This window comes from Perissodus microlepis, chromosome 8 (genome assembly GCF_051167445.1).
Source record: "Perissodus microlepis isolate ML-2025 ecotype Zambia chromosome 8, ASM5116744v1, whole genome shotgun sequence".
Taxonomy (NCBI): Eukaryota; Metazoa; Chordata; class Actinopteri; order Cichliformes; family Cichlidae; genus Perissodus; species Perissodus microlepis.
The window spans coordinates 18,554,283-18,570,674 of NC_140468.1; the positions used below are offsets into that span (position 1 = coordinate 18,554,283).

The 16,392-nt window shown below is 41.2% G+C and overlaps 4 protein-coding genes across 4 annotated transcripts; 1 reads left to right on the plus strand and 3 right to left on the minus strand.

The window, feature by feature from the left end:
- Nucleotides 1-886: 886 nt before the first annotated feature.
- On the minus strand, nucleotides 887-8,320 carry anks3 (ankyrin repeat and sterile alpha motif domain containing 3). The gene is made up of 16 exons (XM_084937945.1): nucleotides 8,109-8,320; nucleotides 7,573-7,754; nucleotides 7,294-7,492; nucleotides 5,732-5,853; nucleotides 5,558-5,639; nucleotides 5,249-5,366; nucleotides 4,964-5,113; nucleotides 3,872-3,997; nucleotides 3,140-3,255; nucleotides 2,906-3,058; nucleotides 2,701-2,825; nucleotides 2,125-2,266; nucleotides 1,773-2,031; nucleotides 1,633-1,704; nucleotides 1,453-1,544; nucleotides 887-1,362 (listed from the first exon to the last, which is right to left on the minus strand). Exons 2-15 carry the CDS (start codon nucleotides 7,737-7,739, stop codon nucleotides 1,462-1,464), a joined length of 1,914 nt encoding a protein of 637 aa, XP_084794071.1. The 5' UTR covers nucleotides 7,740-7,754; nucleotides 8,109-8,320; the 3' UTR covers nucleotides 887-1,362; nucleotides 1,453-1,461.
- A 274-nt stretch (nucleotides 8,321-8,594) lies between these two features.
- On the minus strand, nucleotides 8,595-11,175 carry c8h8orf33 (chromosome 8 C8orf33 homolog). The gene is made up of 5 exons (XM_084937948.1): nucleotides 10,959-11,175; nucleotides 10,313-10,749; nucleotides 10,129-10,219; nucleotides 9,789-9,935; nucleotides 8,595-9,708 (listed from the first exon to the last, which is right to left on the minus strand). The coding sequence occupies exons 1-5, from the start codon at nucleotides 10,984-10,986 to the stop codon at nucleotides 9,494-9,496; spliced, it is 918 nt and encodes a 305-aa protein (XP_084794074.1). The 5' UTR covers nucleotides 10,987-11,175; the 3' UTR covers nucleotides 8,595-9,493.
- An 899-nt stretch (nucleotides 11,176-12,074) lies between these two features.
- h3f3d (H3 histone, family 3D) lies at nucleotides 12,075-13,958 on the plus strand. Its single transcript, XM_084937952.1, has 4 exons — nucleotides 12,075-12,208; nucleotides 12,957-13,099; nucleotides 13,258-13,411; nucleotides 13,498-13,958. The coding sequence occupies exons 2-4, from the start codon at nucleotides 12,972-12,974 to the stop codon at nucleotides 13,624-13,626; spliced, it is 411 nt and encodes a 136-aa protein (XP_084794078.1). The 5' UTR covers nucleotides 12,075-12,208; nucleotides 12,957-12,971; the 3' UTR covers nucleotides 13,627-13,958.
- Nucleotides 13,959-14,125: 167 nt separating this feature from the next.
- Nucleotides 14,126-15,999, minus strand: uqcc4 (ubiquinol-cytochrome c reductase complex assembly factor 4). Its single transcript, XM_084937951.1, has 2 exons — nucleotides 15,796-15,999; nucleotides 14,126-14,904 (listed from the first exon to the last, which is right to left on the minus strand). The coding sequence occupies exons 1-2, from the start codon at nucleotides 15,879-15,881 to the stop codon at nucleotides 14,574-14,576; spliced, it is 417 nt and encodes a 138-aa protein (XP_084794077.1). The 5' UTR covers nucleotides 15,882-15,999; the 3' UTR covers nucleotides 14,126-14,573.
- Between the last annotated feature and the right edge of the window lie 393 nt (nucleotides 16,000-16,392).

Genomic DNA, 16,392 nt, shown 5'->3' on the forward strand with positions numbered 1-16,392 from the left:
CAGCCTGTGCAGAAGCGCCCTGTAGTGTTGACAGATTAAATATTGACCACACAAATAGACTCGTTTTAACCACCACCTAAATGTCATTTTAGCACCAAATCTTATACTTATAAATCATCTCAAGGCACTTTATAGTGTAAGAAAGCCTGGAGTGTGTGAGTCATACATCAAATACAGAAGTGACAAGAGCGATTCAGGGTTTAAGAGGAAGACTCTGAAGACATTTGTAAATGTTGCATACATCCCAGAACAAACTCCCAACGAGCACCGCAAATCCCAATAAGAGTGTTAGAATGAAATAAAAATTAAATTTGGGCACCTTTACTCCAAATTTACTTTTTTTTTGCCAAATAATTTATCACATAATTAAAACTGCTGTGGACAAAGTCCTCCAAGTTTGGTTTATGATTACATCCTAAAATATCTGTACAGGTAGGCAGGTTTTAACTGATATTCAAATACAGAAATTCTTTTTAGTTTTGGGGATTTATTAGTCTCCGTAGCTCAGTGTCTACATATGCAATATAATGCATCGCTGTAACACTGAAGGACCTATAATGCTTTTCCTTGTGTGTGCTATCATACTATTACCACAGTGGGTGCTCACATCTTTCAGTCTTGGGTCTTTCTGTTGATACAAAGACCTGCGTGTGAGTACAGCAGCCTCACGCCTCATGTTTAAACCTTGGATGGTGTCCTCAAAAGTATAGGCTAAAGCAGTCCAGTATATACAAAAATTGTTCCAACTCCTGCATAACCAAAATATGCAGTTTGAAATGTGCATAATAGACCCACTTTAATATCTTCTCTAATGTTCTTTAAAAGGCATTCAGCAGGACATTATTTTCAAAAACATAACATAAGAAATGACAAGATTTCATTCAAATAAACTGCAGAGCTCATTTTAAGTTTGACTACTAACCTGCTTTTATAATCTAACTCTCCATCTGGTGGTATAAACATCACTTCAACCACATTTCATACTTTTGAGTACAGTTGCGTAGAAATATCACAGTATTACAACCCCTGATCCACGATTTCCTCCATCACCTCTGTCCCCTCTATCACCGCATTTTCACAGCCCATCTACAGCAGTCCACAAACACCAGCACAGGCAAGTCAGGGTCATGTACCCTTGTGCCTGCTTGTCGTTTTCCTGCAGCAGCTGCGCCGCCCTTGTTAGCCCCGTCCACATCTGGCGAGCTCTGGCCCATCAGCCAATCCCAGATGATCAGCAGAGAGGCTTCGCTCCCCCGAGCCGCTCTGGCCCTGGCGTGGCTGGCCTCGTATTTGGCCTTCTCCCATTTCAGTGACATTGTTCAGGGTGGCGAATCACCCTCCGTCAAGTGCTCCAAAAAGGTCCTTTAAAAATATGACAATAGCAAATCATGTTCAGCTATTTCAGATGCTAAAAAGCTCCTCAAATCTTCTGTGCAAGTGAGCTTGTGTCACCTGAAAAGCTTAGGGTCGTTCCCAGCTATCTGAGACTTTTTCTGGGGCACTCAGTCGCCTCAGATTCTGAAGCAGCGTTTGCAGACTTCCAGCTGTAATGATGTAACACGCGGGCAACGCATTTATACTTGAGTCACCGCACTAAACCACTTAAAATCACCGAGTATTAAACCTTCTTACCCAGTTCTTCTTCATACAAATCCATCTTCTTCATCAGCTCTTGAATACTGGAACGCGTCGCTCCCTCCCCAGCTACAAAAAATAAATTAAAAAGTCACCGTTTGTAAACCCAGAAATTAGCACAGTCCACCTCAACTCACCTTTAACACCTGTTCCTTCCACAGCAGTGGCAGAGCTGCTGATCCCATCTGTGGTCAAACAGGAGATCAGTTCACCGCGGCATGCCCTTTCCTTCCCCAGCATGGCACTCATGTTTTGAGCCAGCCGGTGGTTCTCCACCAACTCAGCATGGACCTTCTTCCATGCCATTTTGTCCTCCATTAGACATCCCTCCATTACTGTGCGCAGCTCCTTCTCCTGAGACACCTGGCTCTGCAGGCTCTCAACCTCCTCACAGCGCTGCGAAGGTGAGAAAAACATATGCAAAAGGTTTTCAGCAAGGTGAGAAAAACCCAAGTCACAAATCTCACACTTGCAGCGCTTCATGTTTACCTTGTGTAGCTGAATGGCCATCTCTTGCATCTCAGCCTCGAGCTGGTCGGCGTAAGCCTGTTCCAGAGCATCGCTGGGTGGTCGAGCGTTGCTGTGCCACCTCGCAATGGCTGAAGTCATTTTGCGTTTGGGTCCAAACAGACTGAAGGACAGAACAGAGTTTCAAAACATGAGACCACAAACATGGATCATCTGAAATGATGAGGGAAGGTTTACAAGATGGTACTGAGACGTGTTATGATGTATGGTTTGGAGACAGTGACAATAAGACAAGAGGCCGAGCTGAAGATGCTAAGATTATGATTGGGAGTGAGGGTCAGGGTTAGAGAGGAGTACATCAAAGGAAAAGGTCAGGGTGAGAGTTTTGGACACAAAGGCTGATATGGTTTGGACATGAGCAGAGGAGCCTGAGTGGATATACTGACAAAGGATGCAAACGACGAAGCTGCCAGGCAGGAGGAAAAAATAAACAGAAGGCAGAAGATGATGCTAGGGATAGGGTGAGACAGAGGCAGATGGTCCGCTATGGTAACCCCTATAGGGAAAAAGCCCAAAGAGGAAGAAGCAGCATCTTACGTAATCCCTATTTCTTTGAGATCATTTTCTGTCAGGGTGAGAAAGATCCGCAGGTCTATGTCTTGCTCTTCAAGTAACGGAAGATACTTTGAGAAGCCGATTTGCTCCAAGAACTCTGCCAGATCCTACATGAAGATGAGATTTTAGTCCTTGCGAGGAACTCAAGGAAATCTGAATAAACGTTCTCAAACAAACACAAACATGCCTTTGGGCCAGTGTAGGAAGGCGGAAGACCAGCGCCACAGTTTGATGTCCCGCTGGAGTGAGCTCCATCGCTGTTCCCGTGGCGAGTCTTGCCTTTTGAGTGATGACCCTTATTTACTCTGCGAATGCTGCTCTTTTTACACTGGTCAGAGTCCTGATGGAGAAAGATGCAACTATTTATCACGAGACACCGACGAACACAGTTTGCGTCCAAACTGCAGGCTCTTGTGTTCACCTCGTTACTCTCCACAGAGCCTTCCCAGTTGAGGCCGATCACATGATGCAGGCCTTCGCTGCTGCTGCTGCTGCTCCTCATGGTGGGCATGTCATGGTCAAAGAATGGACTGTCATCTTCAGTCATATTGAGAAAAACACAATCAACAAAGTTTGCACTCAAGTTTTGTATTTTTTGGGAGAAAACTGGTAAGTTTTCTCCAACAAACAGAAGTTCTGTCAGACCTCCCCCCTCCTGCAGACCTCCCCCCTCCTGCAGACCTCCCCCCTCCTGCTGCATCTGAAACAGCTGTCTGACGCGCCAATTATATTCCTTATTCATACAGATGTATCAAACCACACAGTTTTTGTTGTGATCTGTATTTTTTCAGGTGACAGCTGAAAAAAAAAAATAAGACCTAAAACACAAGTTCACATTTCTGTTAGAATTCCTGTATTATTTGAGAATAAGTTGGGTACATAATGACTGTGTGGATGCTGCTGAAATTACTTCTTCTGTTTTGTTTTGGGTTTTGTTTTTTTAAAGAGACTTTGCTTTGACACACATTCATATTTCACAGTCAACTAGACGCTCTTCTCCGTATTTACCAGTTGCCATGGTGACTCAGACCCCACACACATGCACCCAGAGTTGATTTAACTAACTCCCATCAGGTTTGTAAAAAATCAGAGTTCAGGGTTGGTCTCAGAGGTTATTTTTGGGGTTTTTCTTAAATCACCCACACAGACACACCTCTGCTGCTGTTGCTCTGGCCATCCAGTTCATTGATAGGCGAAGTCACATCACGGTAGCAGAGACCCTCGCTCTGTTCCCCAATGCCACGAAACATCATGTACCCTGGCAGGGCGGCAGGAGGATCTGTGAGGGCAAATGTGACATTAACAACACACAGCTATTATTATAAATAGAAGCATGAATAATGTGCTCTACTTTACAGGGGAAAAATGCTTTCCACCCTCACATTTATAATTTTAATTTTTAACCTTTTTGGTTTCAGCTCCACAAGGATTTTGCTGAGTACAGTAATGCAGGAACACATGATCACTTAAAGCTTGCCCTTAGTACTTTGGAAGGATGTCACACCTGCTGTCACTGTTAACCCTTTTTTTGTTTACCAATGTAATAAACATAATAAGAGTCAGATGAAATATAATGACCTAAAAGACCAATTTTGAAAAGTTGAATATAAAACAGGGGTAGGCAACTCCAGGCCTCGAGTGCCGGTATCCTGCAGGTTTTAGATCTCACCCTGGGTCAACACACCTGAATCAAATGATAAGTTCGTTACCAGGCCTCTGGAGAACTTCAAGACATGTTGAGGAGGTAATTTAGCCATTTAAATCAGCTGTGTTGGATCAAGGACATCTAAAACCTGCAGGACACCATCCCTCGAGGCCTGGAGTTCGAGACCCCTGATCTACATTGTATCTGCTGTAAGTGCAAGTGACCCCTAGTGGTGAATTCATGTAGCTACAATTTTAAATGTGTATGCGTAAATACCTGTGATAATAAAGAGACTGTAACTCAAAACAAATCACATTAAAGCACAGTAATTTTTAAAAACGTAATAAAAATGAATCTAAGTTTTTCTACCAATCTTAAAAATAACCACCTAGAGCAGATTTACCTGAAATGTAAGGCACTTTAAGACCTTTATTTCTTATACTTTAATTTTAGACTTTCTAAGGACCTGTGGGAACCCTTAGAAACAACTTTTTTTTTTTTAAATGCAATTTAACTTCATAACCACAACAAACGTGGTGTTTAAAGTGTGGCTCAGCACAGATATGGGTTGAAGACCGGATGTTTTACATGACACTGTACCACACAGTTTGCTGGTGCCTCCTACTCGGAACTTGGCGATGGCCTGAGGCCCATCGTGGATGCTGATGCCTTTAGCTCGGTTTCGGCTGGGCCGTATCCTCGGTGGTGCGCTGTCCGAGTCCTCGGAGGAGCTCAGATCTTCAAAGTGTCCTGACAAATCAGAACACACGTACCAAAAACCCCCCCACCCAAAAAAAAAATCCCCAAAAAACATTAGAAATTAAAAGACAATGAAAGACGTAGTAAAGACAGGAATTTTAGATGCTGAGCTGTTTAAACAAGTACCTGGTTTCATTCTTGGAGAACGTGAGTCAATGAGGCTGACAATTTTGGTATAGCCGTACATCATAGCCAAAGCACGCGCTGTCTCACCTTTGGCGTTGCGTTCATCCACTTTAACTTTCTGAAAATTCAAAGGATTACCAAATTGTGAGAAAGTAACGTGGTGTGCGAGTCATGTCAGTTACATTTTCCAGTGATGTGGCTCCATCTTTTTAGATGTTGAAGAGGGACGGGAGATGGAGAATGACATGGTCTGGCTCATAACCACTTGCACTCACGCACAAGTGTGTTCCAGCACAGTAACCTACTCACATGATCAAGTAAGCACTGAACAATGATTTCATGCCCAGAAGCAGCAGCCTCCATCAGTGGCGTGAAGCCAGAACCTGGCTCCCTGTGTATGAGGGAAGAGTCATGAAAATCTCAAAAGTGTGAACAGATCGTTATTTTTTTGATGGTCTTTTTAGAGCAAATAAAGACACTCACTTGACATTGGCGTCAGCATTGTTATCCAGCAGGAACTTGACCATCTGTTGGTGGCCTGTGCTTGTGCAGTGGAACAGAGCGGTCCAGCCTAGAGAGTCCTTCAACTCCAAATCAGCCCCTTGCTTTTTGGGTTTTAAAATGGAAAAAAAAAAAAGAAGAAGAAAAGAAAAAAAATGCTGAATGTTCACAATAAAATTTAAAGCTCAAAAAGAGTGCTGAATCTAAACCCAAGGCCAGATTTACTAAACAGGGCAAAATTACACACGAGCAGTAGTGATGATAGGTGTGGTTAGTTTTAGAGGCGATTTTTAAAACACGTCTTCCAAACACAGGCAGTTATTTTCAATATCATGCAGAAAAAACATTGACATTGCTACCCCTCAGCCTCCTCCTTCAAGTGACATCCTTGAGTTATTGCATTCACAAGAAAATTCGACTTCTAACCCTTGACCTTGAGGTTGAGGTCACTGAGATTCAAACTCATCCAAGACAACGCCCTGTCATCCTTTTATGGCTGAGGGGTAAAAATAAAGAGCTTTTACATGCTTGAAGTGTAAAATTAGTCCTTTAAAAATATTTTTCATCTTTTCGTAATGCAGTCGTTCACACCGACTGTGTAGTTTCACTGGGCAAATTTGCAAATTAACACATCTGACCAATCAGACCACCTCACTTGGCAACATTCGGAATTTGAATTCTTAATTTCATGTCGTTTTTTTGCAATGTGCTTGATTTGTAGAGGTCTTAAGCCTTTTCCCCCCACCTCCTGAAATAAATATCAGCACAATTAGGAGTAAATTGCATGTCACAAATGTTATCAGATCAGTTTGCACACCTGATTTTATATTTTCCCCTTTACAAAGGAACTTCCAGAAATACATATGGAACAGGATCAATCACAAAAATCTTATCCCTGTGCTCTCTTTGTAAATTAAAAGACTGATTTACACCAAGTAAATCTGGCCCTATATATAAATTACAATAGCCTGTTTTGGGGGCACCGAGCTTTAAAAATCAGAGGTCCTTTGATATTACAAAATGCAGGCACTTTAACAAGAACCAAGAAAGGTAGACTAAGATGCTCAGTCAGTCCCCATATATATAATATAATATAATATAATATATAAAGATCCAAACTCTCGGAAATCCACAGTGGCAAAAAGAAGCTGCTGTATGTTCGTTTCACCTCTAAGACAAAGGTTACACGTGGGTAGGCTGTGAGAACACATACCCATGTGGCCTGACATACCCTTCAGAGAAGTGATGCTCACAGACTAAAAGACCACATGAAAGTGTGCCTTGTGTATTATTTGCTGTTTTAACTTGTCATTATAACTGCTGGGGTTTATTTTGCATCTTTTTTGGATGGATCTACCCTGAAGTTACTGTCCATCTGCTTCTCATCTAATTCTTGGAGCTTATTTTAACTTGTTTGCTTTCTGTCTCTTTTCAAACTCTTTTTGTCATTCTGATGTTTCATCATCACAAATCTCTGTGCCATTGTTTTGTGTCCTTACCCCCCCCCATCCCCATCCCCCTTCCCCTTCAGGGTGATTCTGTACCTGAAGCAGAAAGTATGCGATACTTTCGTTCCCACAGCTTGCGGCCAACATGAGGGGTGTGAGTCCTTTGGCGGTGGTGGAATTTACATTCACACGGGCCTCCAGCAGCAGATTTGCAATGTTGTCATGACCAATGTAGGACGCATACATAAGTGGGGTCCATCCTCCAATGTTCTTGCCATCCAGGTCCACTTCACGCCTGAAAGCACACACAGTTATGTGAATAAGCTGTGGAAGATATTAGCCCGTGTGGAAATATTGGTATTAAGAGGCCCTCACTTTTTAATGCACTCAGCCACCACGTCGTACTGGCCGATGGAGCAGGCGGTGTGAAGGTCCAGAGGGACATCCAGCTCCTCAGCTCGCAGCAGGGAGTCACCCAGCCACAGGGAGAGGCTGGCACCCAGCTGTTCTGACTCACTGGCGTCATCGCTTAACTCGGACATCTTCACTCTTTTCTCCTGGGAAACAGAGACACCATAAACTGCTCTAAACAAACTGCAACGCCCTGGTTTCACACTTTAAAACCAGGGGCTTACGAGCCTGCAAGAAGCCTTAAATGCTGTAGCTTCAGTTGATGGAAAACATAAACAATGCTGACTTATACGGGCTCACGAATAGCGGCTACTTTAAAGCTAACGGTAATTTCACAGGGCTCACTCCTCTGGCTAATTTAGCTTAGCGAGGTGAGCGTCTAAACTTTTGATCTCTGGAATAAAACCAACACAGTGAGCTAAACTAATTAAATGCACAGAAGACAACAGAAGCAAACGAGTATTTCAGAGTGCAGAAAAACATAACGAGTTCAAACTTACAGTCAGCAGGTAGTTTGTTCTCTCAGCAGCCGAAACTTTTCTAGTTGTGTGTCACACTCTAATGTGTCCGTGCTGAGCCTTGCACCACCCTATCCTGTCTGAGAGACACTTTAAAGGGAAAATATGAGGAATCACGCTTCCTTACACGGGAAATAAACACAGGAATGTATGTTCTTTACACAAACTCTTGATTCATGTTTGCTCTCAGGGTCAACTTCTCTGTTATACACACACAGGCTGAATTTAAAAGTCTATGAACCATTTACAACACATCCAGTGTTATTGTCTGTTTTATTTGTGTGTGCATTTTCATTCATCGTAATTTTTTTTTTTTTTTTTTTTTTAATTGTATTGTATTTTAGAGACAGTTCAACTGTGTTTGTGAGTGTAGCTTTGTAAAAACGTCACAAAAAGGGACAATTTAAGAATCAACCTTAACTCAGTCATTAACAATGACATTTTAATATTTGTATAAAGTGAAGATTGAACATAAAGTGAGATTAGTGACTAAACTTTGAAAATATATATGATTAAATCAGAGCTAACTCAACTAGTTTCCATTTTAATAAAAAGCGGTACATACAGTCACATGAAAAGGAAGATTTTCAGTTTGCTGTAGCAATAATGCTATAATCTTCCCCAGGAGAGGACATTAATCCCAGGAAACAATTAGTGCTCAAGGTGTTGCTCCTAAAAGTGGTTCTACAAGTTACTGAATCATGAGGTGCATTTTGTTTTTCACATGAATGTATAAAGCCTTTGTGGAATATATGTTAGCCTTAGTGAAGAAAAAAAAATCTATTTATTGATTTGGATTATTAACTGTAAACTGTACAATTTTACTTAGAAATTTTATTTCATTTTATCATTGCATTTAATGAAGCCACTACAAGCAAAAATACCAAAGTTTTTTTATTTTTTTTTTATTTAGCAATATAGCAATATAATACAAAAAACCTCAAATGCTTTGAACCATTTTTTTCTGAATTAACATGATTATTATCTTAGAAGTCCAACAAAAACATATTTGTCTGTTTTTCTAAATATACAAGATATTTTGGCACCTCAGGTGTAATCGACAGCAATCCAGTATTTATGGTAACATGGTTCGAGTCGCCATGCTGTCAGCCTGAATGGACTTGAATATGTTTCTCTTGAGATTTGAGCAATCACATTAATTCAGTGAATGCATCACGCTTTGTAAAAATGTATTAGTTAAATGTTTTGTCTGTAAACACAGAGATTTTGACGTCTTCTCTCCTCATATCTTCAGCGTTCACCAGAAGGTTGTCCACAGATCTCTGATGGTGCTGTTCTGCCAGCCTACGTAGCACTTTATCTCCAGCATGCTGCATTGTGAAGGATTTGGCATCAGGACAGACCAGTCAGAGAAAATTGAAGTGAAACTCCTCCTTCGATGGGATAAGAACAAAAACCGGCGTCGCCTCTCGAGTCTGAGGCGTCAGCTCTGCACAGTGAGCTTCAGTGCGCTGCAGCTTCTCCTCAGCGAGTGATGTCTGAGTTTTGTCTTCAGCTCTCCGGTGGAAAACAGACTTCTTTGGGGACTCTGACACAAGTTTGACCTGGGCTGATGCGATTTCTGTCGGGGCACGGAGAAAATCATTAGCCGGTGGCAGTTTTAACCATTTTAATGAATCCGCTGGTACAAAATTCACTCACCGCTCTGAATGAGTTTGAATTGCTTGGTCTTCTCCTCTTCCATCTTCTTTCTGTAATCTCCAGTTACAGCTCTCATCACCTGCCTCTTCTTGGGCAGAGGAGCTTTGGAGCTGCGCAGAGTCTTCAGGGCACGCGAGGCCTCATCCTCTGAAGGGAGAACATATTCAATAGGTGACACCATGCTTAGAAGTTTACTTTTTTGTATGACCTTGTTTAGATCATAGATTAAACATTAAAAAATCCTGAATATTAGTTTAATCTAGGCTACGTTCACACTTGGATTCACTGTATGTCCCTTCCAACCACATCATAGTACTACTGAGGTACAAATCTCACTAACTCTGCTTCGGTGTGCCCTTCTGGCACTTCAGGCCCAGCTCCAGCTGCTCGATGCACCAGTCCAGCTCCCTTTTCAGCTGCTCTTCTTGACTCTAAAACACATTCAGACATAAAATCAACTAATCAAACTGCTCACCTCAAACCCACTTTACTTTAAAGCTTACTTTAAAGCACTGCACACTGACCAGCTCCTCTGCAGCACCTTCACTCTCCTCAGCTGGCTTCTGCAGTGGCTCAATACTCGAGGAGTTTTTCTTCCCTGACTTCTTTTTCTTCTTCTTTGTTTTCGATTGCTCAGATTGTTCAGGTGGAGACTCAACCTCCTGCGAAAGGGGAGGCTTCTCCTCTGGGACGCACTGTCGGTCACCTTGAGAAGTATTTGGAGTGTCTGTTGTGTCCATGTCTTCTGCAGGAGGGATTTGAAAGTTGAAGGCAAAAGCAGAGCCCTGTTCAGTGAAGGAAATCTGGCTTGTTGGCTCAGTCCTGTCCGATGCAGGTGCTTTCTCTGAAGCTGCTGGAGAACTGTCAGGGAAGAAGTTAAACCTGAAGACGTTATTGCTGCGAGTCCAGAGGGGCTTCTCGGCTGCAGCAGGTGTGGAGCTGTTCGATTCAGCTTTGATATCTGTTGAATGAAAACAAAGGACACACAAACATTAGTTTATCTCACTTTTGAGAGCAACACTTTAACTGTGAGAAATGATAACACCGACATAAAACCCTCATGTGCGTTTCAGTTGCTTTTAAGAGTTCACTTAAAAGATTTAAAACCCACGTTCTGTCCAGTAATAACAGGTCGAAAACATGCATGTGTGTTATTTCGTTATAATATACCGATGTACAACAGCCTCTGGTCGGCCATGCTGAGTCTTCAGAGCTGTAGTTTTTAGGTCGAAACGCGATTTTCCGTTTTTTTTTAACTCGATGCAAACATATTCAGTGAACCCCGCATACGTTTGTAAACATTTTTTTTAATTTCTTTAGCTCTTCGGTCTCTTTAAAAACACGTCCAGTCCCCAAACCAGACACTTACCACCGGTGTTACTCGAGAAGAGGTCCGTGTACTTACACTTCCTCAACGCCCGCTTCGTTCCACGCCTGCATGTTCTGTGCTCTCGCGCTTATTTGTCTATTTATTTTATTTTATTTTATTTTATTTTACATTTTCATTGAAAAATCCTTAAAATAAGAGCACTGTCTGTTTATGTACGCTTTTAAAACAACTTTTACCTGAGATAACAAAAAGGCTTATTTTATATATATATAATTAAATAAGTAAATAAATAGTGTACAATCATATCACTGTGCTGATAGGGCTTTATGCGAGTGCATCATTATTAGATTATTTCAAATACAAATAACCGAGCCTTTTTCGTTTATGATGGTGATGAGGATAACTTGGTCCGCTCCCGCTTCTCTCCGTGTTTTTTTCACAGCACGCACAAAGAGTTGGAGGAAATGTGTCCTAGGTCTGTTGGACGAGTTTCTGTCAGCTCCAGAATTATGTATCACACTAAAGCTTCCCATTTATATATGAAGAGGTTTATGTATGGAGCGTGTATGTCGATTTGTGAGGTGCACATATGCTTTTTCAGCATGTCTTCTGTGTACTTCATTTACCTTTTCACATAGTACAGGCTATAACAAAAGTATGGCAGCATTGTTCCCGCTTGTCTTAATTAGTTAAAAGACGGGGGCGGTCAGTGACCACCATATTTCCAGAAAGGAATTCCCAGGTTCTATGATTACACAGACAAAATTATATGTATAACTGTGTGGAGTAAGAGAGAAAAGCTGTGGGTGAATAATTAAAATCAACCTAACAACATGCTTCTTTTTAAAAAAGGTACATCTAACGATCTGCTCTAACTTCACACGCAGAGGCAGAGAGCCTCCTTTTTCCTGAACTAATCATATTCCGTTAGGGATTTCCGTTTGGACCAATTGGATACGTTCAGGGGCGGGCTTTGAGCGCTGCTCCGCTTAATCTATAAATACCACCTCCTCAGCCCTCGGGGCAACATAGAGAAGTGACTAACAAGGAGGAGGCATTGAATTTCCCCGAACAACGAAAGTAATCCGAGGTATGGCTGTTATGTTTGTTTATTGGTTTTATTTAAAATCATCAGTATGTGAATTGCATATGTTATCTATTTGAATTTTGGTGTTGATGAGAAGCTTTGAAAAGCGGTGGGATTATCGTTAATCGAAAAACTGACAACAAAACGGCGCGCTTTGTAGCTAAGAGCTAGCTGATGGCTTAAATTTAACCGATTTGACTGCTCTTAAGGTATGACTACATAATTATAAACTAATGTTAATGTTCACTTATACGACTGAGTGCCAAGTTGTTTTTGGTGACATTAATTGGTTAATTTTATTGTAAATGTTCGCGGTAACTAGCTGGCGCCATTTTGCAACCGTCCATGCTAGCTTTAAAAAATGCTCGACAGGCAAGCAAAGAAACGTGTGTGTCTCCTGTAGCTTAATGGTGGCGGTGCTTAGAGGTTTGTGTACGATATTTGAATAAAACCATAAAAGTGGTAACTGTAACTTGTCGTCATTGATAATGGTATCCCCACCGATGAATGAGGAGTTGGCACCCTTTATGGTAGTGTTTTCTTTTCACTGTAAACAGAAGTAAAAGGTAGGACGGTTGTTTCGCCACCTTTTTTTTTCTTTTTTTTTTTAAACGACGTGAGTCATGTGTCATAGGTAGAGCCGCATAAAGGGAACAGACTCTCGTTCGGTGATTTATAACGTAAATAACGAGTTTTTGTGAAGTTTTTTTAATTCACTTTGTTTAAATATCCACGTTTATTTGTTTTTCAGACTTGCAGGTGAGAAATGGCTCGTACAAAGCAGACCGCTCGTAAATCCACAGGAGGAAAGGCTCCTAGGAAGCAGCTGGCCACCAAAGCAGCCAGGAAAAGCGCGCCATCTACTGGTGGAGTGAAGAAACCCCACAGATACAGGTACAACAATCAGTTGTTGTACTCTCTGTATTGCTGTTATAGGCATAAGTGGTTACACTGGCTGTGGAAACTAACTTTACTTTTGTTTTCTAAAACTATGTAGTTGCTACAATGTTTTTGTTTCTGGGCACTAATTCAGAATATGGCTTGTTTCATAGGCCCGGTACTGTTGCTCTGCGTGAGATCCGTCGGTACCAGAAGTCCACTGAGCTGCTCATCAGGAAGCTGCCTTTCCAGCGTCTGGTCAGGGAAATCGCTCAAGACTTCAAGACGGATCTTCGTTTCCAGAGTGCAGCCATTGGTGCTCTCCAGGTCAGAAAATGCGTCTATTTTAAAATATGAACAAGTTCTTGCTAATTTGTTCTAGTATTTGATGTTTTCTTTTCTCTTTCTTATAGGAAGCCAGCGAGGCCTACTTGGTCGGCCTGTTTGAGGACACCAACCTGTGCGCCATTCATGCAAAGAGGGTCACCATCATGCCCAAGGACATTCAGCTGGCCAGGCGAATTAGAGGGGAGAGAGCATAAATGCTTTTGGATTTTTATCTTTTTATTGGGTTGGGTGGGGTGGGGGACTGACTGGGGTTTGTTTTGTAAATCTTGAACTATTTACCAGCATGTGTGCCACCTTAAGTGATTTGTAGTTTGAGGCATGTTTTTGTATTTCCATTTCACACACTCTTCCTTCAGCTGTCCTGTTCGCTGTAGAGTAGTGCTTGATATCTGTAAATCCTAAAGCAGAATATCTCACTTCCTTCCTCAGGTCTGAAAATGTATTTTAGGGTCTGTATCTTTTTAATCCTGTGTGTGCATGTCATAGGATTTCTCATTGTGCTGTAAATAAACTTTCCGCTACCTCACCCTGACTCGAGTTTATTGCAGACAACCTCGGGTACAAGTACAAATTCAGGAGACCCATTGGCTCAATGCCAGGGCTTCTTTGCACTGTAACTTTGATCTAACAAGTTGGATGTTTATCAAGTGATAATGTGCACTCTGAAGCAGTGATTAAGAACAGACTGGCAAATGCCTGTTGTTCAAGTTTATTGACATTGTAAGCCATGACTGGCTAAAAGGAGTATTTCCCAATTAATGTTAGCTCTTAAACTAAGACATACAGCATCGTGTAATAACCTGCATCACAAGTAAACAAAGCCCAATGTGAACAGTATTTTGAAACTGGATACAGTCTGCAAATGTGAAATAGAAAAGCCTGCAACAGCTGTAGAGTAAACCAGACCCTGACGAAAACCGGGAGTTAAACTAGACTCCAGGATGAATGAGTTGAACTGAGGCCTCTTAGTCCAGGTTTGAACTAATAACCTGTAGTTATTGGAATCTTTGTGACATTCATGTATCAATGGACGGCCTTATTTCCACACAAAACATTGACTTTGTGTTCCAGGTCCACACAGTACAATTCACAATAAATAGAACCCGATACAACATATGTCCGCATATTCCAATAAGCGCCTTTATTTTTTAGCTGTATCCTCTTCATTTGAAAGCACGCTGGGTACATGCTCATGCAGCTGCTTCTCCAGAGCTGCGTCAATGTCCGTCTCATCCCTGAAAGCGCACCACAACAGGAAGGCGGTGGCAAGCAGGCTGATGGGCGCAACTTTCCACATAGGACGCTCGTACTGGCTCCCCATTGAGCGGTTGACTCTCCAGGTTCTGTGGCTGGCTTTGCTGGTTGAGAACTTCATGGGCTCACTCTTCACCTCCTCATCATCATCATCAGCAGATTGTTTGGACTTGCACGAAAGCTGAGAGCTCAGAGCTAGAGACCGCACACTGTGGAGTCTTCCAGCAAGAAAAACAGAGAAGATAAGAAATTAGTTTAGGTTGAAAGACTTAGTGGTTTGAAAGTACACTTGGTGCACTTAAACGCTACTTCACCTTAGATAGTATACTACAATATTTACTTGGATATTAATACTTGTGGACTTTTGCTTAAGATTAGACGTGAAATATATTTATGAAACTGAAAACACTTTTTTAAAACTGCTGTTTTGTTTTTAAGAAGCTGAAACATCCACAGCTGGAGATTATAGTCCTTAATGGGCACTAAAAATATTAATCCGATCATCATTTTCATTTATACACTGGATTTATGATACATTTCCAGAGGTCAAATATCCATAGACGCACATAATATGCAATAGATGTTTTATAGAAACTGATGTTCAAGATCAACCATACAGATGATCATAAGTTCAGGAGGTAGATAGCTCCTTACATAATAAATAAATAAAGCAGTAGAAAATAACATTTCTGAATTATTCCAATGCAAAAAATGAGTTTATGTATAAAACATTTTACCTTTGAATTAGCCTTTAAAAAACTTGAGGAGTGTGTCCATCTGTAAATTGTTGCTCAAAACACAGTGATGATGCCACCTAGAGACAATTCCTGAAGCTGCTCTATTGAAAATGATAAATCTAACCTCTGACACAACGGCAACACACGGACGGTGACTGTACTTTAGTTAGTCATACGTCCTCATGAAAGGAAAACTCCTGCTATCCATCCAAAGCCTAGTAACTAGATTAACGTCAAAGGACCAAGGTGTGTCTTCTAGGAAAAATTAAGAAAAGCTGACCAACAATTAAAGATACTACACTGTCATTGAACCACCATTACACATTGAATACATGCTTTCCATGAGCCGGGGAAACACATACTGACACTCACCTCACGGTCGCTGCACCGCTATGAATAAATGTTCCTCGACTCAAAGCCACTCGTGTCAGACGGGCAAAGACTGCTGCTATAGACATGATGGACAACCGGTCATCTTACTCAACACTACGAAACTGAAGGTTTGCCCAGCAAAACCTTTTCAGTCAGGTCATGTAACACACCATTGTGCAACCTTCAATTCTCTCCGGCCAGAAACAGCGACAGACGCTGGTTATGACCGGCTGTCTCTAACCCATAGAATAATTTATTATTCTATTATTATTAGTAGTAGTAGTATGACTATACCTAAAGATAATGGTACATTTAGGCTTGAAAGTATAATTACTTCGATTTTACACCGTACCACCAGTCTGCATTTTATTTTATTTTTGAGCATTTTAAGTACTTTTGAGCTACAGCGTATTGTCTTATTTATAATATTCTTTCTTTTTTATTAGTGAATTTTTTTTGTTTGTTTTATTATGGTTTGTGTTTATGTATTTATTTATTATTTATTGATTTTAAATAGTCTCCAGGTTCCCACTTTATTTAATATTTTGAGATTTCTTTCAGTAGTTTGTTCTTCGAGTTTTTAAACGTGTTACACCC